Raw genomic sequence first — 27,352 nt, 5'->3', positions numbered from 1 at the left:
CCCTTGTCCCTCTGCAGCAGATCCAGGGGAGGGGACAAGGCAGGTCTGGGTCCTGCTGTCCTGGCTCCCTTGGGGGCAGGAGGCACCAAGTCCCCAAGCATGTGGGGTGGAATAGCCCTGGGCAGGCTGTGGGAATGAGGGAGTTAACGGTGGTGGCTTGCTCCTCTCTGGGAGGAAAACTCCCCATAAACGCCCTGCTCCCTGGCCTTCTGCCAGGGCCAAGAACAGGGGCTGAAAACTGGAAGTTCAGGCAGGCGGCCAGCTCTGCCTCTAGCAGGCGCTTGAGCAGGACAGCAGCCCCGTCGCCACTGGTGGCTGGTCTGTATGCCCATCAGTCCGCCGGGGGGCCTCCAATCATCTGTAAGCCTGTCTGTCCATCTGTCTACAATCCTGTCTCTGTCCAGTGTCTCTCTGACTGTCCTTCTCTTCCTAGCCTATGTTCAGCTGTCTAGCCTGTCAATCCATTTGTCTGTCTCTGGTCTTCATCTGTTCATCTGTCCCATCACCAGCGAATCTGTCCATTCATCCACCCACCTGTGTGTCCATCCACCTGCCTTCTCTCTCCACTCCGGGCCTCAGAGCCATGGCCCAAGGCCGCAGGGTCACGGCCAGCATGGTCCTGCTGGGGTTGGGGCTGGCCCTGGCCATTATTGTGCCTGCCGTGGTCCTCTCTCGCCGCCACACCGGTTGTGGCCCCCAGGCCTTTAGCCGTGCTGCGGTCGCTGCTGACTCCAAGGTCTGCTCGGACATTGGACGGTGAGTAAGAGGTGGGTGGAAGCTGGGTGGTTCTCAGTGGCTGGCCCCTCCTGGAGACTCTAACTGGTGGTGAGAGTGCGGAGAAGGTGTGTATGTAAGTGTGTATGCACGTGCATGTGCACATAGTGGGGGCTGCACAGCTTCCAGCAAGCAAGCAGCCCCAGGACCCTTCCACAGAGCAAGAGGCAGGTGTGCGCATGAGACAGAAGGGGGTTTGGGGATATTGACAGATGTGGTGTGTGAGTCTTTTCCTAGCTCCGGGGCTCAGGAGACCCGGAGAGGGCACTGCCACAGTGTCACTGGTCTGGCCCAGGCTAACCCTGATGACTGGTGCTGGGTCATTTAGAGAAGCCACAGCTGTTCTCCAAGGCTGGGGTTTTTTCCCAGAAGTGTGGGCAAGCCCTGGCCTGTCAGTGTGCACTCAGTGCTGCCCAGGGCCAGTTTCTCACCCGGGCCCAGGACCTGGGAAACCTGCCCTGGCCAGCACCATGTTCCCCACTGCCTCCCCTTCTGATGTCTGGGCCTGGGGCCCAGCCAGGGACTGCTGGATGTTTGGGGCCAGGGCAAGGTGGGTGTTAGAGAGGGGCCCCAGCTGGTGTTTTCCAACCCTTTTCCAGGAAGCCCAGCCCATGGAAGGCTTCCGCTGCCCACCGGGGCAGAATATAGCAGGACACCCCTCCTGGCTCTTGGCCCCCAGCCCAGGCTAGTGAGAAGCCCAAGCAGTCATCCCCCTCCCTGCTGGCTGGGTCTGTTTTCTGGAATAACTGCCTCATGGATCATTGTCAAGATCAGAAGTGCTTTGTAAGCTAAGGGGACAGTCCCGGAGCAAGGAGGAGTGTGGCCAAGTCCTTGCCCAGGTGGCATTCCGTACCATCTTTGTTTTGGTTTCCCCGTTTCTGCAAGCTTTAACCTTCTGTTTCATTCATTCGTCTCCTCCTTCGTTCCTTCCTCCCTTTGTCTGTCCACCTGTCTCTCCCGACCTGGTCCTCTTTCCCCTCCCTCAGGGCTCCTTCAAGGATGAGGGTGGCAGCTCCATACTGCTGGAGCATGCAGAGGTGCCAAGCCCACCAGAACCTAGAGTTGTAAAGAGGCAAACAGGGCCTGGGGTTCAGGCCCCAGAGACCCTGATGGGGATGTGTCCCCCCCCCCCCCCCCCCGCAGTGGGAGCCACTGCCACCTTTCTCTGTGGGGGGTCTGGGCCCATTGTGTCTCCCGGAGACTTTGTGGGGGGATCTGTATGGCATGTCTTGCTGTGCGTGTGAAGGTCAGTGTTGGGGGGATCTCTACTCGGAGCCCATGATGCCCTCTGCAAGTTTCCTTGGTGAGGAGAGAGGATGTGGTTTCTCCCCCTGTGTTTTGTGTTTGTTGAAAACCACTCTCCACTTCCTGTTCTTGTTTTAAGAAGCCTGGAGTGGGAGGGAGCCTGGAGCTGGCCCCAGCTGTTGTGGAACATGGAACAGGAGACCCTGGCTGAGCTGGGGACCTCCTGGCTAAGATCCCTCCACTTGAGGGCTCCTGGCCATGCTGCTGCAGGCTCTGAAGGGAGCTGGTGGTCTGAAGCCCACTCTCCTTCCTCCTCACTGTCCCCCCCCCACCCACCCCCCGCTTTCCCATCACTGTCCCTTCTCTCCAGCAGGGCCTCCCAGACCCAATCTTCTCCTTCCCGACCAGCACCAGGTTTACTCCTTTGGGGTTGGGCCTTCTGCTGTAGCCAGAGTTCCTGGGGGAGGTTTTTTTTTTTGTTTTGTTTTGTTTTAGTTTTTGTTTTTTAAGATTTTGACTCCCCGCTGAGCAGGGAGCCTGATGTGGGATTTGATCCTGGGACCCCAGGATCATGAACTGAGCCTAAGGCAGACCCTTAACTGACTGAGTCACCTAGGCATCTCTGGGAGAGGGTTCTTAGGTTGGCATGAGTGAGGACCCAGCACCATGAGGAATGAATAGACCCATGGTGACAGCGAGGTCCCTTGCTCTCTAGTCTATCATCTTCCAGCACTATGTCCCAGTGTGTTAAGCTTGTGTGCAAACTGGGTGTTCTGAGGCTCTGAGTAAGTGCTCGTCTTTTAGGGAGACTGCATGAGCTTTCAGCGTAGTGGTGGCTTTTAGGTTTGTGACATGTATCTGCTGTGGCCACTTGGAAATACCTGCCCTCCCACAGGATCCTCAGTGGAACGATTCACTGCTTTTCCCAGAATCCAGTAGGGTTCATTGCTGAATTTGATTTATAAAGAAACTAGGTCTGTACAGAAGGGAGCTGCCTGGTGTCACAGAGTGAGCAGGCCCAGCTGGGACTGTCCTCCCTGCCTCTGCAGGGGTGGAAACTGTCCCGAGCTGCTGGAGGCTTGGGGTCCTCCCAGAGCCCTCCATCGCCTATCCTGGATCCAAATGCCTGCCCAGCCTCTAGCAGGCCTGTAAAAGAGCTTTGCTCGTAAAGGGAGTGGTTGTAGAAGACAATGGGTCGGGGGGGGCACCTGGGTGGCTCAGTCCATTAAACATCTGCTTTCGGGTCAGGTCATGACTTCAGGCGCCTGGGATCCAACCCCGCATCAGGCTCCCTGGGAGCCTGCTTCTGCCTCTCCCTCTGCTACTCTTCTACTTGTGCTCTCTCTTTCTCTCAAATAAATAAATATTTGGGGGACGCCTGAATGGCTCAGTCGCTTAAGTGTTTGCCTTTGGCTCGGGGCGTGATCCTGGGGTCCTGGGATGGAGCCATGCATCAGGTTCCCTGCTCAGTGGTGAACCTGCTTCTCCCTTTGCCCCTCCCCCTGTTTGTGTTTGCTCTCTATTTTTCTCTGACAAAGAAATGGGTGAAATCTTTCAAAAAAATGTTTTTTAATTAAAAAAAAGGAAGAAGAAGAAGAGGATGGTGGGGTCCAGAGTGCTCCAGAACATTGGAGTCTGGGCTGCAAAGGTGGGGATGGGGATGGGCCCTGAGAGCTGGGTCTTATCAGCTGCTCCAGCCCCATCCAGTGGTCTGGGGGGTCATGCTCTTAGCACAGAGGAGAGCAGGGACTCTAGCAAGTGGTTGCAACCTTTGAGCCTCAGTTTCCCCACCTGTGAAACTGGACTCATGCCAGCACTTCCCTCATGGGGGGGGGGAAACGCATGAAGCTTTCCTTGCCAGTAGGAGGCGCTCCCTCGATGTCAGCCACCTGACCGTTAACTGTTAACATTGGCTTGGACTGGATATGGGTCAGCATCTCAGGACCCCCAGTTAGGGCCCGGAGTTAGAGCAGGGAGCCTACTGTGGGGAAGACTCATGGGGTTAGGGTGTGACCCCACCCCTTCCTTCCGCCCCAGCTCCTATGACCCTTGTGCTTCTCTGGACTCCTGGCCAGCTCCCCAGGAAATTACTGCATTTCCTCCCCTCTGGGGCCATGCCGGTGGAAACAGCCCATGTGCCTGGACACTGTGCACCCACATGTGGCAGTGTGCCTACCTGGCTGAGTGTGTGACAGCAGTGGTGGTGACAGCAGCCCCTTGGCTCCTTGGGGACAGACGTGGCAGAAATCTCTGACTGTTCTGCACGCAGCTCTCTGCTGACTAGGATTGCTCCCACTCACAGCCGAAAAGGTTCAGGGCGCCTGGATGGCTCGGCAGAGCATATAACTCTTGATCTTGGGGTCATGAGTTTGAGCCCCATGTTGGGTATAGAGTTCACTTAAAAAACAAAGCAAAACAAAAAAACAGGCTCAGGGAGGTTGAATCCTGTGCTCTGTCTCATGCAGTTGGAATGCAAGGGTGGTTTAACATAATTTAGGAGATAGAAAAATTATTTGATTGTCTTGGTAACGCAGAAATGCATTTGATGTAAAATTTGCATTTGTATGCATTTGACGTAAAACCTGATAGGAAAGTGGACAAAAAATTTTAACAGAAACTTCATAATAGAGGATATTTGAATGGCCAAGAATCACAAGCCCTCAACATTAGGCATGGATTTGCTGATCCTCTGTCTCAGCCACCACAAAGGCAAGGACTTTGACCATCTGGTTACCACCGTGCCCCTAGGACAATGGCTGCATTGCAGACAGTAGGTGCTGTGTTCCTATTTGATGAAGGATCCTACAGGTAGAGAAGCTTGTATGTCCCTCATGCATCCACAAGGCCCACTGACTTGTACTCTGTTATACACACTCATAGGCATGATGGCCCTGGCTCAGGGACCACTTGGGCTGGAGTTCCCACTCACCAGTTGCACAATACAGGGCACGTGATTTAACCTCCCTGAGCTGGGGTCTTTTTTTTTTTTTTTTTTTTAAAGATTTTTATTTATTTATTTGACAGAGAGATCACAAGTAGGCAGAGAGGCAGGCAGAGAGAGAGGAGGAAGCAGGCTCCCTGCCGAGCAGAGAGCCCGATGCGGGGCTCGATCCCAGGACTCTGAGATCATGACCTGAGCCGAAGGCAGCAGCTTAACCCACTGAGCCACCCAGGCGCCCCCCCCCCTTTTTTTAAAATAAACTCTATACTCAATGTAGGGCTCAAACTCATGACCCTGGGATCAAGAATCACACGCTTAGCTGCATTTCACAAAGTTTGTTGTGGTTGTTTTGGCTATTTCCCCCCTCAATGCTTATATATATATATATATATATATATATATATATATATATATATATTTAAGATTTTATTTATTTATTTGACAGAGAGAGAGATCACAAGTAAGCAGAACAGCAGGCAGAGATAGAGGGGGAAGCAGGCTCCCTCCCGAGCAGATAGCCTAACACAGGGCTCGATCCCAGGACCCTGAGATCATAACCCAAGCTGAAGGCAGAGGCTTAACCCACTGAGCCCCCCAGGCGCCCCTCAATGCTTATATTTTTAAGTTTTTAAAGATTTATATATTCATTTGAGAAAGAGAGCATGAGCTGGAGGGGCAGCAGGAAAGGGAGAGAAAATCTCAAGTAGTCTCAGCACTGAGTGCAGAGCCCAACGTAGGGCTCTATCCCACGACCCTGAGACCATGACCTGAGCTGAAATCAAGAGTCTGACGCTTAATTGACTGAGCCACCCAGGTACCCCTGTTTTTATCTTGAAAAAGCTGTGAACCCACAGAAAAAGAGGAAGAATGCCACTTATACTTCACTTAAGTTCACCAATTGTTAATGTTTCACCTCATTTTCTTTCTCTCTCTCCATATGTTATCTAACATTTTTTGAAAGTTGCATTAATCATTGCACTTTATCCCTAAATACTTAGGTACATATCTACTATGAATAAGATCATTCTCCTATATAACATTGATACCATTATCACCCTCAAGAAACTTGACCTTGATATAATAATAGTATTTGATACTTCATCCAATTCAAATTTTCCCAGTTGATCCAATAAACCTGTCACCTATTATCTATCATCTATCTTCTATTTATTTATCTTTTTAGATCCAGTAACCAATCGTGATCATCATTTTTTTAAGTCTCCTTTAATCTAGAACTATCTCCTGCTTCTTTTTTAAAAGATTTTACTTTATTATTTTATTTTTGACAGAAAGAGACACAGCTAGAGAGGGAACACAAGCAGGGAGAATGGGAAGGAGAGAACAAGCTTCCTACAGATGAGGGAGCGTGATGTGGGGCTTGATCCCAGGACCCTAGGATCATGACCTGAGCTAAAGGCAGACGCTTAACAATTGAGCCACCCAGGTGCCCCTATCCCTTGCTTCTTAAAATACAAATTCATCTTCTATGACATTAACAGTTTTTAAAGATTGATTGGTTGAGGGGCGCCTGGGTGGCTCAGTGGGTTAAGCCGCTGCCTTCTGCTCAGGTCATGATCTCAGGGTCCTGGGATCGAGCTCCGCATCTGGCTCTCTGCTCAGCAGGGAGCCTGCTTCCTCCTCTCTCTCTCTGCCTGCCTCTCTGCCTACTTGTGATCTGTCAAATAAATAAATAAAATCTTAAAAAAAAAGATTGATTGGTTGATTGATTTAGAGAGCATGTGAGTGGGGGGAGGGGCAGAGGGTGAGGCAAAAGAGAATCTCAAGCAGACTGCCCGTTGAGCTTGGAGCCTGATGTGGGGCTCAATCCCAGGACCCTGAGATCATGACCTGGGAATGGAAATCAGGAGTAAGCTGCCTAACCAACTGAGCCAGCCAGGTGCATTATAACATTAACATTTTTAAAGAAGCCTGTCCACTTGAATCACAGTCTTGCTTCACAATCTTGGTTTGTCTGATTATTTCCTCATTATCAGATTCTGGTTCAACATGAAAGCTCCCCCATCATTAGTGATGCTAAGTTGGATCACTTCATGAAGGTGGTATCTTCTAAATCTCTTCATTGTAAGGCTATCATTTTCTTTACTAAATTAGTAATATATGGTTTGATACTTTGAGACCAGGTGAATATCCTTTTTTTCAAACAACACTTGACCCCCTGTTTTAGCATCTATTTTTGGTCCTTGTCTGAATAAATTTGTGTTTGCAAAAAGGTGATTTCTAAACCTGTCATTTCTTCAACATTCATGAGTTCGTATTCTTCTGTCAAAAAGATCCCATCCTCCCCAACCTAGATGTTCTTGAATGTCACTGTTGACTCAAGGATTTTTTCAATTCGATATGTTATAATTCATCCCTGTTCTTCTTTTTGATCCCCAAGTTGTCACAAATTTGACCAATGGGAGCCACTCTAAGCCAGCAACTATATTCTTTTACATAAACCCATTAGTCTTAGAAAATTTTCTTGACTTCCTGCCCAAAATGTTCCAAGATCTACTTGTACATTCCCTCAGCCAGATCTGAAATCAGGAATCAGTAGAATATGGTATTTTAGAAACCAAGATCTGAGGGCTAGGGATGTTCACTGAGACAGGGAAGACATTGCTTCTACATTGTGTCCATGAACGAAAGCAGAAGAAATGTACAAATATCTTGAGTCTGTACCAAGACCTCCAGCTGAGACCCATGACCATAGGCTTCTTCCCATCTTCCTCTGTCTGACACTGTGTGTCTCTTCCGCTATGGTCAAAGAAGTTCCCATCAATGTTAGTATATTTACATATTGTCTCTATTCCCAATAATTGTTGTTTGTTTTTGTTTTATTGTCCTGAGGCTATACTACATAAAAGATGTATGGTGAAATTAAATTATTTTTCCTGTGTGGTTATCAGTTCAATATACCATTAGCTTATTTTTTTTCAGTTTATATTGTTTTAGGGTTTCCTTTTTGTTTTAATTTTATTTTTGACTTTAAGTCAAAACTGTAAAAAGATATCCTCAAAGATCTCATTCACATTACCTTCATCCTGTTCCTGTCATCCTGTATTTAGAGGGAATAATTTCTTTATTTCTTTATTTCCTGTTTTTTTTTAACTTACATATCTTTCTTTTCATTTTCTTTTTTGCTCTTTCCTTTCTTTTTTATTTTTTATTTTCTTTTTTTTATAATTTTTAAATTTTTTTATAAACATATAATGTATTATTAGCCCCAGGGGTACAGGTCTGTGAATCGCCAGGTTTACACACTTCACAGCACTCACCATAGCACATACCCTCCCCAATGTCCATAACCCCACTATCTTTCCTTTCTTTTTGCTATTATTTCTGTGTTTCTGTTTGAAAAACAAGCAAATATATCACTTATTTTCTCTCTCTTTTTTTTTTAAGATTTTATTTATTTATTTGACAGAGAGAAATCACAAGTAAGCAGAGAGGCAGGCAGAGAGAGAGGAGGAAACAGGCTCCCTGCTGAGCAGAAAGCCCGATGTGGGGCTCGATCCCAGGACCCTGGGATCATGACCTGAGCCGAAGGCAGCGGCTTAACCCACTGAGCCACCCAGGCGCCCCTTATTTTCTCTTTTTTGTCATAGCTTTTGATATCAAGAAAGGCTTGTATTTTTGCTGTAATCGTTATTATATTTCCATTGATATCTTTATTGCATGTTATATATGCAATTATAATATTAGATGTATAATTATGGTACTTTTCATTCTTCTGCTTTTTTGGAATATTCTTTGTTTGCTCCTCTGATGGTTAAACTAGGCTATGGTGCCTAGTCGTTTGGTCAAATACTAGTCTAGAATTTGCTCTGAGGGTATTTTGTAGATGTGATTAACATTTCATTCAGCTGACTTTAATAAAACATTACCCCAAAGGTGGGTGGGCCGCATCCAATCAGTTGAAGGTCTGAAATGCAAAAACAGGTTTATCAGAGAAGGAATTCTGCCTCAAATCTATGACATAAAAATCCCATCTGGGTGGTGCCTGGGTGGCTCAGTCGGTTAAGCTCGGTTAAGACCTCAGCTTTGGTCATGATCCCAGATCTCCATCTCTAGGATGGAGACCTGCGTCAGGTTCTCTGCTCAGTGGGGAGCCTACTTCTCCCTCCACCCCCCATTCATTCTTTCCCCCTCTCTCTTTCTCTCTCTCTCTGAAATAAATAAAATTAAAAGGTTAAAAAAAAAATCCCATGTAAGTTTCTATCCTCGTGGCCTACCCTACAGATTTTGAACTTGCCAGCTTCTGCAATAACATGAACCAATTCCTTAAAATAAAAATCTCTCTCTAGGGACGCCTGGGTGGCTCGGTTGGTTGGACGACTGCCTTCGGCTCAGGTCATGATCCTGGAGTCCCGGGATCGAGTCCCGCATCGGGCTCCCAGCTCCACGGGGAGTCTGCTTCTCTCTCTGACCTTCTCCTAGCTCATGCTCTCTCTCACTGTCTCTCTCTCAAATAAATAAATAAAATCTTAAAAAAAAAATCTCTCTCTACATCTATCCCATTAGATTTATAGACTACCCTACTATGAGTAATACTGAAACTACCTAGAAACCTCTTCTTTCCCCTGTTCCCTTTCTTTCCTAAGAGGATATAAAGGGATTTGAGATATCTTTCTACTCTCAATTAATACCTAGCAGTCAATCAATAACCTTATTCTACTTCTTACATAGCCTCCCCATTCGCACTCCCATCCTCCTTTTTTTTTTTTTAATCCACACAACAGGCCTCACTACCCATAATAGCTAAAGCTGTTTCTACTATGTTTTCAGTTAATTTTCTCTTGCCACCAAATGAGTTTTCTGTCCAGACAATCATTAAAAGGAAAATTTTCATTGGTTAGTTTAACACAGCCAAACATCTGGTTTCGTGTGCAATAACACAGGCACCTTTGCTTTGATCAATACTGGGGCCTGTAAACCAGAGTATTTTTTTTTTTAACCTGCCATTGACTGGCCCATAAGTCAAAGACAACAGTCATGTCCTCAAAACAAAATCCCCACTCCATTTTTATGGTTGTACTGTGCCTCCATTTTCAGAAAAATAAGCATTACATTGCTATCCTGTTTCAATAATAACTATCATTTTTAGTCTGAGATCTATGGGTAATTATATATTTAATTCCTACACTGACTCATGTCAGAATCTTTCCCATTATTTTGTTGTCTGAAGTCTGTTCTCTATAAGATTCTTCAGAAAGATTTCATGCTGAAAATATTCACTGAATTATGGCATGTTCATAACAGTTTGTGGCCTTTGTAGGTAACAAACAGTTTAGCTGGATATAAAATCCTTGGTTCACATTTTCTTTCCTTGAATGTGTTGATTATAACCCTTCCTCATTCCTGGCACAAAGCATTGGTGTTGAAAAGTCTGATGACAATCTGATTTTCTTTCTCCTGTAAGAGAGTTAATCTTTTTATCTAGATGCCAAAAAATTTTGTTAATAAAGTCTGATAGGTTTATTAGAATATACCTCAGTGTTGGCTATTCTGAATTGATTTTCCTATATAGTGAAGTGCCCTTTTCAATACAGAGAAAATTTTATAGTCTTTTTTTCTCTTTAAATCAGGAAAGTTATCTTGAATTATATTGTTTATTATTCATTCTGTCCCAAAGATTTGGATTTCCACCTTGGAACTCGTATTAAGTGTACATTTGATATTCTTGCCTATCTTCTGTATTTTAAAATCTCCTTTTCATTAAAAAATTTCCCCTTTTCATCTTCTCTTTTTTTTTAAGGAACCTCTGTAGGTATTTGCTCTGTGTTTATCTTTGTTCAGCCTTCATTTCTTTTTCTTTTTTTTTTTTAAGATTTTATTTATTTGACAGAGAGACAGAGATCACAAGTAGGCAGAGAGGCAGGCAGAGAGAGAGGAGGAAGCAGGTTCCCCGCTGAGCAGAGAGCCCGATGCAGGGCTCGATCCCAGGACCCTGAGATCATGATCTGAGCCAAAGGCAGAGGCTTTAATCCAATGAGCTGCCCAGGTGCCCCACAGCCTTCATTTCGGAGATTTTTTTCTCCTATGTTCTATTATTTCCTGAGTTCTATAATTTGGGTTTTTTTTTTTCTATAATTAAAAAAAAAGATTTTATTTATTTATTTATCAGAGAGAGAGAGAGAGAAAGTACAAGCAGCGGGAGCAGGAGCCAGAGGGAGAAGCAGGCTTCCCCCTAAGCAAGGAGCCCGATGCAGAACTCAATCCCAGGACCCTAGATCACGACCTGAGCTGAAGGTGGACACTTAACTGACTGAGCCACCCAGGCATCCCTATAATTTTGTTTTTTAATTCCTCTTTTCCAATCTCTTTATGTGCAGTTTTTCTAATTCTGATGTCTGCTGCCCCTTCATTGCCTCTGTAATCCTTTTAACTTATTTTGGAACATCCTGAAATATTAAGTTGCTGTTTACATCTGATTTGTAAGCTTGTCTTTCTGGTATGGGGTGTGACTTCAACATGTTTTTTTGTTCACGTTCAAGCAAGATGAATTTTTCTATACTTTTAGGCTGGAAGGTGGGTCAAAATAGTTTTTATCAGTTCATGGCTCTTGAATTCCTTCTGCTGTTTCTGCAAAATGATTGGAAATATATATGGTCTCCTACTTTCTGATAATTGTTTTCTCTTTCCTTTGCCTCTGTGGTTCCAGTCCTGTTCAGTTTGCTTCTACTAAAGCAGCTTCTCATCAGGGCGGCTCCCTCTGCCCTGAAGGAGAACGTTGGTTTATTCGTTTTGAGAGTTCTCAGGATCCAGAACTATTTGGCACCATGCCTTCCCTTGGCCACCTTTCACTCACACATAAGCTGGATAGTGACAAACCCAACCTTTAACACTCCTCTGAGTAAAGGTTCTCAGATTGTTTGGTCCTCCAGACTTCCCTGTGTGGCCCTGTGGTGAATGTGGGAATTCTTCAGACCCACTGCCTCCCTTCCCCAACATACAGTGTATTATTAGTTTCAGAGGTAGAGGTCTGTGATTCATCAGTCTTATATAATAACCAGTGCTGATTACATTGCGTGCCCTTCTTAATGCCCACCACCCAGTTACCCCATCCGCTCACCTCCTCGACCTCCTGCAACTCTCAGTTTGTTTCTTATGACTAAGAGTCTCTTATGGTTGGCTCCTTCTGATTTTGTCTTGTTTTATTTTTCCCTCCCTTCCCCCATGAGCCTCTGTTCTGCTTCTTAAATTCCACATGAGCGAGATCATATGACAATTGTCTTCTGATTGACTTATGTCGCTTGGCACAATACCTTCTAGTTCTGTCCACATTATTGCAAATGGCAAGATTTCATTTTTTTAATGGCTGAGTAGTATTCTATTGTGCACACATGTGCACACACACACACACATACACACAGACCACATCTTTACCCATTCATATGTCCATGGACATCTGGGCTCTTTCCACAGTTTGGCTGTTGTGGATGTTGCTGCTATAAACATTGGGGTGCACGGGTCCCTTTGGATCCCTACATCTGTATCTTTAGGGTAAACACCCAGTAGTGTGATTGCTGGGTCATAGGGTAGCTCTATTTGCAACTTTTTGAGGAATCTCCACACTGTTTTCCAGAGTGGCTGCACCAGCTTGCATTCCCACCAACAGTGTAAGAAGGTTCTACATGGGGGTTTTCTTTTCTTTTCTTTTTAAAATACTTTATTTATTTATTTGAGAGAGAGAGAGAGCAGGAGAGAGAGCACAAGCAGGGAGGAGAGGGAGAAGCAGGCTCTCAGCTGAGCAGGGAGCCCGACACGGGGCTCAATCCCAGGACCCTGAGATCATGACCCGAGCCGAAGGCAGACGCTTAACCAACTGAGCCACCCAGGCACACCGTGTGGGGACGGTTTCTAAGTCATTTGTATTATTTCAGTTCCGTGAAACTTGCTGATATGTTTGTATAAATGTTTTATGTGTTCTTGAACGTTCTTGTGTGTCCGCTTCATGACTGTCGGAAGCTGCGTCCTGCACATGTCGGCTCAGTCATCTTATCATAGTGGTAACATCCAGATCTTCTATAGCCTCACTGATTTTTCTCCTGCTGATTCTAGAAGTTTCTGAGAGAAGTATGTTAGTCTCCTCCCATGTATATTTGTCTATTTCTTTGCATGCTGCCAAGTGTTGCTTTATATGTTTTTTAAACTGTTAAGTGTACACACATCCAGATTTTTATATCTTTCTATTGAGTCGAGCTTTTTATAATATTAACATGTCACTGTTATTTCTAATAATGTTTTTCTTCTTAAAGGCTACTTTGTCTGAAATTAATATAGTTATACATGTTGGTTAATGTTCACATTATATATATATATATATATATATATATATATATATATATAGTTGTTGTTTTATCCCTACGTCTCTTTTTTTCTTTTTTTTTAGATTTTTATTTATTTGACAGACAGAGATTACAAGTAGGCAGAAAGGCAGGCAGATAGAGAGGGGGAAGCAGGCTCCCTGCTAAGTAGAGAGCCCTATGCGGGGCTCGATCCCAGGACCCTGGGATCATGACCTGAGCCGAAGGCAGAGGCTTTAACCCACTGAGCCACCCAGGCGCCCCAATCCCTACGTCTCTTAATGCATTTTCTATATGTTCTTTACTTTTTTTCCTTCTGCATTTAGATTTTGATATTTTTGTATTGAATTAATCTTTTTTTGAAAAAAATCTGTGTCCAGGGCACCTGGGTGGCTCAGTTGGTTGAGCATCTGCCTTCAGCTCAGGTCATGATCCCAGGGTCCTGGGATAGAGCCCCACATGGGGCTCCCTGCTCAGCGGGGCGTCTGCTTCTCCCTCTGCCTCTGCCACTCCTCCCTGCTCATGCTCTCTCACTCCCTCTCACTCTCGTACTCTCACTCAAATAAATAAATAAAAATCTTTAAAAATTTTTTGTGTCCAATCTCTTGTTAATGCCCTTAGCATTGAGCTCCTAATTCCATGTTTTATCATTGCCATTTCTCTGGGGAAATCCTTCATCTTGTCTTTTATATCCTTAAATGTAGTTATTTAAAATCTGTGGTCAGACAGTTTCATAATCTGGAGGTCCCATGGGTCTCTTTCTCCTATTGTTTGTGCTTTCTCTTGGGCTTTGTTTATGTTGTATTATTACTGCCTTGTTTGCTTGGTTATTTTGAAGTCAGCCTTTGCAGAGTGTGTTGAAAATCGTTCAAGATAATTGTTAGAAATAATCTGAGGTCCAGGATACCAACATTCTGGAATGACTTTAATTCCATTTGACTGAGAGTTGATGATTTGAAGCTGGGCCACTGGGCTTGTCAGGCCTGGCCCATTTCTCGTTTTACCCCCAGAGTGAGGATAACACATCGCAAGTCCGGTACACCAGCACACCCAGGCTCCGGCCACACAATGATGTCAAAAGCACTATGTGGCTTCTTGGCCCCTTCTTTCAGGACTGGCAAACATTTTGAGGAGGGAAAGCTATCTCCAAATGCTAGACTCCTCTGTCTCTAGGCCTGCATTTCTTCCCTGCCTGTGATGCCTTTATTTTTTTTTAAAGATTATTTATTTATTTGAGAGAGAAAGGACATGAGCAGGGGTGAGGGAGCGCGGAGGGAGAGAGAGAAAAGCAGGCTCCCACAGAGCCTGATGCAGGGCTAGATCCCAAGACACTGAGATCATGACCAGAGCCAAGGGCAGATGCTTAAAGGACTGAGCCATCCAGGAGCAACCCCCGTCCCCTGTCCCCCATCCCCGTGATGCTTTAAAGAGGATGTTTTCCCTTTGTCTGGCTCTTCTAGTGGTCTGTGGGAAATTTAATCTGAATGATTTTGTTTCCCATTACAGCGATGTTTGATTTACATTTTGACAGACGATTTTGTTAAAACAGAAGGGGGATGGCAAATGTTGGGGACCAAGGAGGAGACCGTTGCAATAACCCAGTAAGAGATGCCTGTGGCTTGGATCTGGGGATGAAAGAAAGTGACCAACCAAGAGTGGCTCCAGTGTTCACAGCCTAAGCAAAGGGGTGAATGGTTGTGTCCTTTTCTAAGATAGTGAAGGTAGAAAGGCAGCCATTTTGGGGGGCAGAGGTGAGAAGGAAGGAAGTGGAGTTTAGGTCGTGTTAAGAGTGAAATGCCTCGGCGCCTGGGTGGCTCAGCCATTAAGCATCTGCCTTCAGCTCACGTCATGATCCTGGGGTCCTGTGTTCCAGCCCCGCATTGGGCTCCCTGCTTGGCGGGAAGCCTGCTTCTCCCTCTCCCAGTCCCCCTGCTTGTGTTCCCTCTCTCTCTGTGTTTCTCTCTGTCAAATAAATAAAATCTTAAAAAAAAAAAAAAGTGTAATGCCTCAAATAAAAACTTAAGAAAGAAACAAACCCAAACCAAATAAAACAAAAAATGAAATGCTTCTTAGACACCCAAAGGAGGTATCTTGTGGGCGGCTAGGGTGTGCCTGGAGTTTAGGGGAGAGGTCTAAGCTGGAGATAAAACTTGGCTATCATCAGAATAGAGTTGCATTTTAAGCCCTGAGCCTAGATCAGCTCATCTGGGAGAAGAAACAGGTGCACAAGGACAGAAGACTGAGCCTGAGGCCCCCAACAGCATGAGGTGAGGGAAGTGGGGAGAAACCAGAGCATGGTGGCAGGCGGTGGTGGGGGCCTGGAAGCCGAATGCAGAAAGCACTTCCGGGAGCTGGGAACAATGGGTCAGGCGACATAAGGCTTTTGTGACGGGAGGTTTTTTTTTTTTTTTTTTTAACAGTTTTCCAGTTTGTCTTTTGTTTTTGTTTGTGGTGTTTTAATTTTGTGAAGCATCTGTGTTTCTCCCTGCCTGGATGTGACCATCTTCGTTGTGTCATGCTGCTGGCTTCCGCCCCTTTCCCCGGTCCAACATACCGCGTGTCCATGCTGTAGCCATGTGTGCCCTCGGGTGGGCCCAGAGCAAGGACATTGGCTCAGGGGAGCTTGTGAGCCCAGGGTTGGAGGGGGGTAGTGTCAGGCTGAAGTGCCCGAGCTGAGGGAGGGTACCGGGGTCGGAGGTCCTATGGGGTGGGGGAGGGGAACTGGGTCCACTCCCTCTCTGGGCTTGGTTTCCCCATCTGTAATTGGTTTAAATGCTCGCTTCCTGGAAGTGCTGGGTGGATTCCTTAGTGTTCAGGAAGGGGCGGCCTCCAGTGAACTGCTCAGGGCTGTGCCCTAGGAACAAGGTCATTTCCTCAACACAGGCCAGTCTGACTAGACCCTTGGACTAAAAGGCCTACCCCTTGGTGCCCATACACAGGTGGGAGACTGAGACCAGAGAACATTCCCACAGACACTGGAGCCCCAGGAGGGGCTGGGGAACCCATTAGCCCAGGCCCCTGGCGACAGGACAAGCTCCTGGGATCACCTGAAAAAGTCCAGTCTTAAAAGGATTGGGACCTGTGGTATCCCCAGTGGGATGCTGAGTGGGAGCTGCCTAGGCTGGGCTCCTGGACTGCTGGGGACTGGCGGGTCTGGCCCAGGCAAGTGAGTCACAGCTGCTGGGAGGGACTAGGGAACAATGGCTGCAAAAGCACTGCACAAACTGAGAAGTACCTTATGTAAGGCAAGGGGGAGTGTAAATGCCATTATGATTTGCAGTCTGTAGGGGGCTATGGACCTGTGAGCAGCTGGACTTGAGGGGGCAGCCCAATGTAGTCTCCAACCTAACCCAGAGTTTGGTGGCTGCAGATGGTCACCCACCTGTCACCATTCCCTGGTAAATGTCAACTGAGGAAGCCCATGTTGGGAGGCTGGGGCCAGGGGGCCAGACCTCTTATTCTGTGTCATGTTCCCTAGAGCCATTCTCCAGCAGCAGGGCTCGCCTGTGGATGCCACCATCGCAGCTCTGGTCTGCACCGGAGTCGTCAACCCTCAGAGCATGGGCCTGGGTGGAGGGGTCATCTTCACCATCTACAATGCAACCACGGGTGAGTTCATATGAGGGACCCCGTGGCGAGGACGGGCTGGTCCACAAGTGCTAACAGTGAAGTGCTTACAAACACCCCAAGTGTTCGCCGTGCACCCATACCTCTTCCTGGGTCCTCTTGGTGCCCCCCACGTCCCCCACCCTGTCTGTGCAAAGCCACTGCAGCCCATCTCAGATATGAGCACTGTCAGGGAGGAGGGGATTCTTCTGCCCTTCAAGGTCCTTCTAGCTAACTATTAAATTGACAAGAGGGAAAGTAACAGGACAAAATCAAATTTAATTTCCTATGTATGGGGAATCCACACAGACATGGAAATTCCACAGACAGACAAAATCAGCTGTCTAGAGGATAGGGGTCTGGGACTTCAAAGGGAAGGAATGCAATTCACAGGAAGATAAAGAAGAGTAAACATTTGCTAAGCAAATGTGCGCGGGGCCACTGGGAAACAATGGGACCCAGAAGACTTTTACCAAAGGCCTTGCAAAGTCCCTCCCTGTCTCTCCTACCTAGTTTGTATCCTGCTGTAGTTGTCTATGGTGATGGTTCTCTTCCTGGAGCAGGTCTTCTGTCTAAATTCTTTCAGGCAATAGTAGGGGGGAGATAGAAAACTCTTCTGGATTCTGCTAGGTTTTAGTTACTTTTAACTCAAAAATAATCTTCAAGGCAAAGTGGCCCATTTTGGGGCGGCCTGCTCTTGGCCCCTATAGCACAGAGTCGAGTTCAAGGTACAAAGAAAGAAACAGGCCTAGAACAGGGCCAGGGGCATATGAGGGGAGCGTATGGTGTGGGGTGAGACCCAGAAGCCACAGGAGTGCCCCTGAGTGCTCACATGCCCTGCCCCAACTCCAGGAAAGGTGGAAGTCATCAATGCCAGGGAGACAGTGCCCGCCAACTACGTCCCGGGTCTGCTGGACCAGTGTGAGCAGGCCCAGCCATTGGGCACAGGTGAGGCCCTTGGAGGGACCACACTCTCATCCTACCAGGCCACTGAGGCTGACTAGAACCCTCCTCTGAAGGGGCTTTGTGGACAGGCTGTGACACCCTGGTGCCAAGGGAGCCCCCCTCGAGGTCCTGACCCCCCGGAGTTGAGAGTCTTCCTGGGACAGGGCTTTCTGAGAAGGGAGTGGTAATCCAAGCAGAGGGACCAGACTGGCAAAGGTCTGGAAGGTTCAGTGGTGATGGGGTGGTGGGTGGAGTGGGAGGTCCTGGGGCCAGTTTGGACTGGGCTCTGAGGGAAGGCAGTGGGGAGCCACGGGGTGGTTATGTGGGGAGTTGAGCGGGGAATGACAAAGTCAGGTGTGGGCTCCAGAAAGCTCATTCCAGCTGCCATGCTAGGGGGACCAAGTGGGTGGGGCGAGTGTGGGGTGGTAGAGAACCCATGCGGAAGGCTATGGGGCTGAGGGCAGGGACATGACATCACCGGGCCTTGTAGGGGCCCAGTGGATCGGAGTGCCGGGGGAGCTCCGTGGCTACGCTGAGGCCCACCGCCGCCACGGCCGCCTGCCCTGGGCACAGCTCTTCAGGCCCACCATCTCCCTGCTCCGAGGGGACTACCGCATGCCCTTCATCCTCAGTCAGTTCCTGCAGAGCAACTTCCTGCGTCCTTCCTTATACAAGACATCCCTGAGGTGAGCACTGCCTGAGGGGCTCCCCGGACTCCCGCTCAGCTCCTGGGTTCAGGCTCTGGCCCGGCTGCCTCGCTCCCACCCCAGTTCCACCCCAGCCCTTCCATGAACTTGAAGGTTGACCCTGTGCTGGTGTCGGGGGCCTGAAGGCCGGGAAGGCCAGTGCTTTGCTGTCCCAGTTGACAGACCTTTGAGCTAGAATGTAATCAGAGGGCCTCAGGCCAGAAGTTTACATCCAAGTGACAGGACTCCAGGATGTGGATTTGGGCTCTGCCACTGCCCTCTGGCCCTGCCCTTCTCCACCCCCACCATGTCCATGCCAGCCCACTGACCATGTCTTCCCAGGGGTGTCCCAGGCCCATGTAGGGAGCGTGTCCTCCCTGGGCCAGGGTGATGAGTGAGGTAAGAGGCTTCAGCCTCCCCCAAGCATAGAGGAGCCATCTCCCCTGATGTCTACACCAGCTCCTCAGGACCCCGGACCAGGACTGCCTCCCTATAGGGTCCCAAGGAAACCACAAGAACTCCTGCAGGAGTGTGGCTGCCTTCCGGGGCCCGGCCCCACCCTGAGGCTGCCCCCAACTCCCCAGGCAGCTCTTTTTCAACGGCACAGAACCCCTGAGGGCTCAGGACCCATTCCCCTGGCCTGCACTGGCTGCCACCCTGGAAACCGTGGCCACGGAGGGTGCAGAGGCCTTCTACACAGGGACGCTGGGCAAGACGCTGCTGGAGGACATTGCAAATCAAGGTCAGCTGCGCCAAGGTCCCAGAGCCCCCGCCCCTGCCAGAGAAAGAGTTGGGCGCTGGGTGCTAGGGGTGAGGGCAGGCCCTTCCGCAAGCCTGCTGGAATGTCAGCTGCTCCCAGGACTCAGGGAGGCCATGCGTCCAGGCCTGCCCACTGCTGGTCTCAAGGACCCTGTGGTCAGGGCCCCTGGGGAGCAGAGCCCCATAAATTAGCAAATTAGTGGTGGCTATAGTGGGTCACAGTGGGTTCCTGGGCCTGGAGCTGGCCACCCTCACAATCTGTCAGAGGCCAGCTTCCACTCACCTTCCCGTCCTCTTCCCACCAACCTGCCTGCCTCTGGCCTCCGTCCACCCATCCCTCACCTGGCTCTAGGGCCCAGCCCTGATGGCACTGCCTGCAGACCCTCCATCACCCCTAGGGTTCTAAGAGACTAGGTTGATGTGGGGAGCCCCACCACATGACCTGGGATCAGGAGCTATCACTCTGCCTCAGTTTCTCCATCCATACTTGGGGTCTCTTTCGTCTCACCTCAGGCAGCAGGCTGACCCTGCAGGACCTGGCATCGTTCCAGCCAGAGGTAGTGGATGCCCTGGAGATGCCCCTGGGGGACTACACCCTGTACTCACCGCCACCGCCTGCATCGGGTGCGATTCTCAGCCTTGTCCTCAACGTGCTCAAAGGTGAGACTCCGACCTCCGTCCCCCAGGTCCTCCCTCCAGAGTCCTGCCCCACTGGCATCTTCGAGCCCAGCTGGAGCTTTGGGCAGCCTTCCTCTTCCAGCTCAGCCCCTCCTCAGACACCAAATGGGAATGGGTCAGGACGTTATGCCCTAGAGCTGGTCTCTGGCGCCGTCCACACAGTGGGGCTTTGCTGAAGGGTCCGAGGTCATCCACCCAGGGAGTCCTGCCCCGCAGGTGGTGAGCGGCCTGGCCAGCGTGTGCCCCCAGGGCTGAAGTCTGGCCTGCAGGATGGCAAATGGAGGTGGGGGGGTCCTAGCCGTGCCCAGGTTTGGGGCGGCCCGCCGCTGACTGTGTCAATTCCTGGAGACTACCGTGACGGAATTGAGGCTTAAAGCAACAGAAATTTATTTTCTCCTAGTTCTGGAGGCCAGAAGATCAAAATCAAGGTGTCAGCTGCTCTGTGTTTCCTCCGGGGACTCTGGGGGACAATCTGTTCCTTGTCTCCTCCAGCTCTTGGAGGCTGCTGGCATTCCCAGGCTGTGGCTGCAGCGGCACCTGGGTCTCTCCCTCTGCTCACACAGCCTCCTCCTCTTCTCTGTGTGTCTGTTTTATACGATTACATTTAATTGTGTGATTACATTTAGAGCCCTCCGGATAATCCAGGATAATCTGCTCTTCTCAAGATCCTTAACTTAATCACACATTTTGCCATATAAGGTAAAATTCACTCCTTTGCCCTATAAGGTAGTATTCACAGGTTCTGGGGATTAGGACATGAATGAATCTTTTTTGAGGGGGGCCAACAGTCCACCCACGACACGGGGTGACCCCGACCTGCGTCTATCCCCTCCCCAGGGTTCAACTTCTCCTCTGAGTCGGTGGCCAGGTCCGAGGGGAGGGTGAACTTGTACCATCACCTCGTGGAGACGCTCAAGTTTGCTGGGGGACAGAGGTGGCGGCTGTGGGACCCCCGCAGCCACTTGGATATCCAGGTGAGGTAGACTGTGGCCGCTGGAGAGCCCCCTTCCCAGCCCCCAGGGCTCTGCATGAAGGGAACATGAGGCTGTCCCTGGACCCCAAGAGTCTGACTAGGTGAGGTTGGAGGAGTGCATACAGAGTTTCAGGACAGAACAGCTTGGCAGTGGCCCAGGGCAGGGAGGGTGAGGTGGGTCTGCAGACTAGAAGGGACCCCTGAGTGGCAAGTACTAGAGGGACAGTGTTGGCACCATAATTCAGAGGACCTGGAGGACGGGCGGGGTCTGGGGGCAGCTTGGGCTAGAGGAAGACAGACTGGGGAGGGTCTCTCAAGGGACCCTCTTCTCTGTGGGCCCCTGGCTCCTCACTGACCTTGCCACCTGCCCGGCCACCCCAGAATGTTTCCCAGGACCTGCTGGGAGAAACTTTGGCCCAGCAGATCCGCCAGCAGATCGACGCTCGGGGAGACCACCAGCTCAGCCACTACAGCCTGGCTGGGACCTGGGGCCGCCAGACGGGCACGTCGCATGTGTCTGTGCTGGGGGAGGACGGCAGTGCTGTGGCAGCCACCAGCACCATCAACACGCCGTATGTGTCTGTCTGACCCCTGAATGCCCTCCTTTGCTCCCTCAGCAGGTCTTATGAGCCCCCAGTCTCCCCTTGCTTGTGTCCAGAGGGCAGTACCTTGCTTTTCCCTTCGCTGCCTCCTTTCTGTCAGAGGGGCCACTCTCCTGTCTTCTCTGGCTGGAAGGCTGCTGACAGGTGGCCTTGAGCCAGGACCTGCTCGGGGATGAGGTTTACCCAGAAGGACGTCCTGACAGGGAGGCCCAGGGGGATCTTTGGGGGCAGTGCCAGGGAGCGAATAGTGGCCCCAGGGTGCTAGCGGGCTGTCACTTGCATGAGGGGGTCAGGCACGCATTCCAGGACGGGAGCCTGGAGCCTGGAGCTCCAAGCCCAGACCCGACCCCACCTGCAGCTTTGGAGCAATGCTGTACTCACCACGCACGGGCATCCTCCTCAATAACGAGCTTCTGGACCTATGCTGGAGGCGTCCCCTGGGCTCCCAAGTCACCCCCCAACCCGGTGAGCCTGAGGACCCCACTGGTGGGAAGAGGGCAAGTGGGCAGGCCAGGTGGCATGAGGCAGCCCCTGAGCCAGCCCCAGTGTGCACAGCAGTGAATGGAGACACAGATGGAGGCAGGCGCGGGGGCGGGGGGCGTCTGGAGGGTGCTGGCTGCAGATGAGGGTGCAGGTGACACCCACCTGGCCTCCAGTTCCAGGTGAGCGGCCTCCATCGTCCATGGTTCCCTCCATCTTGGTCAACACAGCCCGGGGGTCAAAGCTGGTGATTGGTGGGGCCGGTGGGGAGCTCATCATCTCTGCTGTGGCCCAGGTGAGTTGGGGAGCACCTGGCTGGAACATCGCCACTCCTGGCGGGGAAGGAAGGGGCTGGTGTATGGTGGCTGTGGTCAGTGTCCCCTCCCTCCCCTCCTGTGTTCTCCTTCTCTCCCCCAGGCCATCATAAACAAGCTGTGGCTTGACTTTGACCTAAGAACTGCCATTGCAGCCCCTATCCTGCACGTCAACAGCAAGGGCCATGTGGAATATGAGCCCACCTTCAGCCAGGTAAGGCTGCTGTCCCTGCCACCGCCAGGACTGATGCCTCGGTGCATGTTGCTCAAAGCCCCCAGTGGGATCTTAGCCACTGAGTATTTTCAGCTGGGCACACTTCCCCTTCTGGGGCCATCCGTTCAGAAGCTCAGTGTGGAAGGCGCCAGGCCAGTCTTGTGGCTCCCGAGGCAGAGAACAGGGTGTCATCCATGCTTTTCCCAGGCCAGGCACCTCTGCCCCTTAGTCTCTGCTCTGTTCTGTTCTCTCCAGATGCTGGTCTTCCCGGCTGTGGCTTTGCACACTCTCTCATGGTGATCTGTTTCCTTGTGGGGCTTGTAGCTTTCATGTGTGAGTTTATTTGTAAGAGTAGTAGTCATTTCCTTCTGAGGACTGGGGTTGCATTAGTGCTGGTCCTTATAATATTTCTTGGGTTTCCCCCCTCACAAGCAGGTCCCCAGAGCTAAATTCTCTCATCCAAGAGATGCCCTAACACATAGTCACCTTCTTCTCTGGGCTGGGAGATGCCCTTTGCTAAAGTCTTTTTTTTTTTTAAAGATTTTATTTATTTATTTGATAGGCAGAGATCTCAAGTAGGCATAGAGGCAGGCAGAGAGAGAGGGGGATGCGGCCCCTTGCTGAGCAGAGAGCCCGATGTGGGGCTCAATCCCAGGACCCTGAGATCATGACCTGAGCCAAAGGCAGAGGCTTTAACCCACTGAGCCACCCAGGCGCCCCGCTTTGTTAAGATCTAATTTAAAAGTCTGGCAGCTTTTGAAGGCTTTGAGCTTCATGCCTGGGGTCTGTATAGCCAGCTGGGGTTTAAGGTCCTCAAAGCTGCCTCGTCCGTGGTGAGGGGCTCTTGGTGTTAAGGCTGCCTCCCGTTGCCCTTGGAGCACTGAGGACCATACAGCGAGAAAGCTTTACTCCAAGGGAGTGTGCAATCCCTGAGAACCTTGGTCCTGGGGCCTGGAGACTAAGGACTCTCAGACTCTGATGTGCTCCCCCTCCCTATATAGGGTCCTCCCCATGGTGTCCTCAGACGCAGGCCAGAAATGGTCTTGCATCTCAAACTCCTTCTGGCCTGGGTGATGTTCTCTCTGCCATGCTCCCCAGAGCCTGGCTTCTCCACTGGGACTTATTGTGGGAGGCCACGGACTCCAGGCCCTCCAAACGAGGCTACAGCCAGTGTCATCCCATCCTCACCATCACTGATACCCAGTCCTGCCTTCTCAGTTGGGACTCAGATCTCTGCCCGGGGCCCTAGGCCCTCAACAGGTGGAGCTAAGCTGTCTTCACCTGTGCACTGGCCTTCTCTCCCCTCCAGGAGGTGCAGAAGGGGCTCCAGGCCAGGGGCCACAACCACACCAGGAATCCCTTTTTCCTGAATGTGGTCCAGGCAGTGTCCCAGGACGGGGCCTGTGTGTATGCTGCAGCGGACCCGAGGAAAGGTGGGGAGGCCTCAGGCTACTGAGGAGACTGCTCCTGAGAGCTGCAATCCGGCCCCACCACCAGTGTGTGCCCAGGCCCGGCCTTGGCCTTGGGACCAGGATCTGGACCCTTTGGCGGAGGGTCAGTCTGGGGCTGCAAGAGGTGGGGACAGCCTGGAAGATGGATGACTGTGGGGGCTGAGCCTTCTCCCAGATCCCCTTGTGGCCCTGCCCTTGACCACCCCCGACACCACTAAGTCTTCCCTAGGCCTCTCACCCAGGACTGTGGCCTCCCCTTGCCCCAGGTCGCACTCCCCACCTGTATGCTGTCTAGTCCAACATTAAAGAGGAGGGTGGACCTCAGCCTGGTTTGGGGTCTAGTTGTGGGACGGCACCCTTAGAAAGCACACGCACTGAGTTCCTACAGTCCTCCATGACACACCAGCATGGAGGTGTGGAAACCAAGACCTAGCAACCAGCTGGCCTCACTCAGGCCAGCCCTGGATGGAGGCGGCACCCCACCACCCGCTGGGCCTCTGCAATATGGCTGTCGGGGGCCTGCGTGTTGGTGGGAAGGCAGGGCTGTGGCCAAGGGGCACCTGCCCCTGACTCTTGACAGGACCATCTCTGGATCTTGTCCTCTGTGCCAGGAAAAAGTTGGATGAACTAGGACCTGAGACCCCCACCCCAGTCCCCAGTCCCAGCAATTGCCCGTGTTCTCACCCTCAGCACTGTGGGCATTTTAAATGAAAGGGTCTTTGTTGGGGGGCTGTCCCCCCATTGTAGTGTGTTGAGCAGCCTCTCTGGCTTCTCCTTCCAGGATGCAGAGCACCCACTACCCCCAGCAGTGGCCAAATCATCCCTAGTTGAAAACTACTGCTCTGGACCCATTAGCTCCCAGTTGCTGAGAATGGCTTTGCCAGCTGTTGTGTGGGCTGCCCTCCCGGAGGGTGCCTCACTGGACTGACCTGGGGTTCCTGCCCCACACTGATTCCTGGGAGCATTGGGGGTTACCCCAGTGTCCCGCAGGGGCACACCTCCACCTGGCAGGGTCTGAGGCCCATTCCACTGCTGAGCCATTGGCCATGGCCTCCCACCCCACTTGTCACTTCTGCCGTATGAGGTTAACATTCTCAAGTGCCAGGGATCAGGATGGGGACCTGATGGGGACCTTTCGTCGACCACACACGGGGCGAAGGGGGTGGATGGGGCAGATCTCTGATCTGAGCTTGACTGGGAGGGTCTAAGGGGGCATTCTGACAGACTCCAGGAGAAAGGACTGGGGACAAGGGTGGCTGACTTGGAGAAGGGGGACAGGCCTGTGATCATCACTGTGCTCCGTGGTGGACCCTGGGGCCCCTCACTGCTGCACTTGGGCATCCTGGAGACCACAGCTCCTCCCAGAGTCTGACTTCGGCAGGGAGTGGGAAGAGGACTTTTGGGAAGGGCAGGTCTGGTTCAGGAGTCAGGGGTGCAGAAAAAGTGGGCGGAGACAAGCTGGAGTTGGGAGGGTGCAGTTTCTGACCTGGTGGGGTCCAGAGTCTGGCCCTGCGCTGTCAGGACCATCCATGGGGGGGCCTCCCCTAGGGGAGGGTGCCTTGGCCACTGTCCCGATGTCTCCAGCACTTTGTTCACTGAACTTCACAACCAGCCGGCTTGACAGAGCTCCCCTCCACACTGCTTTTGAAGCTTAACAAAAGTCCCAGGGCAGCTCTTATGGGCCCAGCAGGTCCCTCCCTGACGCTCAGTTATCACACACGAGCTGATGGGTCCCCACCCCCGCTCTGTCCCAGGTTTCTGGATCATCAGACCCCACACCCACACTCCAGCTGTGGCCAGAGGCATCTCAGACTCAACACGCCCAACTGGAAGCCAGCTCTGAGGCAACCGGAAACTCTCTGGTGTCCTCCTCTCCCACCCTGGGCACCCAATCTTCCCTCTCCCCCTCTGCCTGGCTCAGCACTGGCTCCTCCCTCTCCACCTCCTTGGTGCGGCCACTGCCTCCACCCACTCCCCACTCATGACAATCATGGGCCTTGAAAAATGCATACCTGATCCTGTTACGAGGCAGTGCAGAGCTCTCCTCGGTTCCTGGTGCCCCTGCAGGAATCCCACTCCTCTCCCTCCCTGCCCATTCCACCCTCGGGGACTTGCCTAGCCGGTGCCCACATACCACAAGGACCACCAGCAATGTCCGTGATCCCACTTACCCAGCCGAGTCAGGAACTCCTTTGCATATCTTGCTACACAGAGGAAATCAGAACCAGGGCTACAGTATCCCCAAAATAACACTGGCACAGTACAGACCAGCCCCTACAGAATATGGTTAATGCAGGATCCAAGGAAAATGCATTGTCTGAAACAATTGCATGAACAATAAGCATCAAAATGAATAAAGGATCTAAATGAAAGTTAGTAAAGGAGCAGTCAGAACAATCAGGAAAGCAAGGGGAAATGCTTAGTAACAACTGAAGCAGAGACTGATAAATCTGAAATCAGGAAAACGGGTCTTTGAAAAAACAATGGGTTATTCGACAGCTTACAGTACAAAAGAAGAAAATGCAAACACACAAAAGGAATGACAACGGGGAAATGAGCTCAGATATAGAGGAAGTTAAAAGATCATTCATCCAAATAAATTTGGCAAGTCCAATAAAATAAATTACTCTCTAGGATGATTTAAGTAGGGTTACATGGGACAAACACTGAAAACGTTGTTTATCTGAAATTCAAATTTAAGGGGGTGTCCTATATTTTTGTTTGCTAAATCTGGCAACCTTTAATATAAATGACAGATCCAAGGAGGGGCAAAGATCTAGATGTGTCAACAATCATTAAAAAAATTAAGAACATTGCAGGAACACTGGCTTACCTCAAACACCCTTCTAGAAATTTCCTCAGGTGAAGTGTCCTGCCATTAAGGCCAGAGACCAGTCTTACCAGTTAAGCCCTCACAGGGAGGAGCAAGAAGGAAAATGTCTACATTCACTTTAGGAAGCCAGCAAAACACCGACCCCAAACCTTCTAAAGAGAACCACAGACCAGTTGTGTTTTTGAAATTCAACACGAAGTTCCTAAAAAATATTAGCATGGAGAATCTAGCAACACATGTACACAATGACATGTCCCACCTCACCCAGTAGGGTGGACACCAGCGCTGCAAGGAAGGTCTTCTTCTTTCAGTGTATCCATGAGTGTGACTCTCACTTCTCTTCTATCCTGAGGAGAAATGGTTTATCTCTACAGAGAATGAGGGCGCATTTGACAAATTTCAATACCCCTTCTATTTTTTTTTTTTTAAGATTTTATCTATTCATTTAAGAGAGAGAGAGCACAAGCAGGGGAAGAGGCAGAGGGAGAGGGAGAAGTGGACTTCCCACTGATCAGGGAGCCCGACGTGGCCCATATCCCAGG

The 27,352-nt window shown here is 50.3% G+C and overlaps 1 protein-coding gene across 2 annotated transcripts; it reads left to right on the top strand.

The window, feature by feature from the left end:
* Positions 1-76: 76 nt before the first annotated feature.
* Positions 77-27,280, top strand: GGT5 (gamma-glutamyltransferase 5). Of its 2 annotated transcripts, none has more exons than XM_047698036.1 (12): positions 77-756; positions 16,748-16,878; positions 17,728-17,823; positions 18,311-18,506; positions 19,091-19,248; positions 19,779-19,925; positions 20,781-20,917; positions 21,298-21,488; positions 21,877-21,983; positions 22,175-22,293; positions 22,416-22,526; positions 25,732-27,280. In XM_047698036.1, the coding sequence occupies exons 1-12, from the start codon at positions 437-439 to the stop codon at positions 25,960-25,962; spliced, it is 1,944 nt and encodes a 647-aa protein (XP_047553992.1). In that variant the 5' UTR covers positions 77-436; the 3' UTR covers positions 25,963-27,280. The 2 variants fall into 2 exon arrangements, with proteins under 2 accessions (XP_047553992.1, XP_047553993.1); XM_047698037.1 differs by lacking the exon at positions 25,732-27,280 and adding an exon at positions 23,836-24,301 and having other exon boundaries at positions 106-756.
* Positions 27,281-27,352: the final 72 nt, after the last annotated feature.

The sequence above is a fragment of the Lutra lutra genome, chromosome 12 (genome assembly GCF_902655055.1).
Source record: "Lutra lutra chromosome 12, mLutLut1.2, whole genome shotgun sequence".
Classification (NCBI taxonomy): Eukaryota; Metazoa; Chordata; class Mammalia; order Carnivora; family Mustelidae; genus Lutra; species Lutra lutra.
The sequence above is the reverse complement of the archived record's forward strand: the minus strand, read 5'-3'. Positions and strand labels throughout refer to the sequence as shown.

What these genes read in the sequence shown, in the direction of transcription:
- GGT5 (XM_047698036.1), top strand. Translation starts at nt 437, where the DNA reads ATGTTCAGCTGTCTAGCCTGTCAATCCATTTGTCTGTCTCTGGTCTTC. An exon ending in ACCAGCACCATCAACACGCC is followed by an intron (nt 21,489 to 21,876) that starts GTATGTGTCTGT and finishes CCCCACCTGCAG; the next exon opens with CTTTGGAGCAATGCTGTACT. An exon ending in TCATCTCTGCTGTGGCCCAG is followed by an intron (nt 22,294 to 22,415) that starts GTGAGTTGGGGA and finishes TCTCTCCCCCAG; the next exon opens with GCCATCATAAACAAGCTGTG.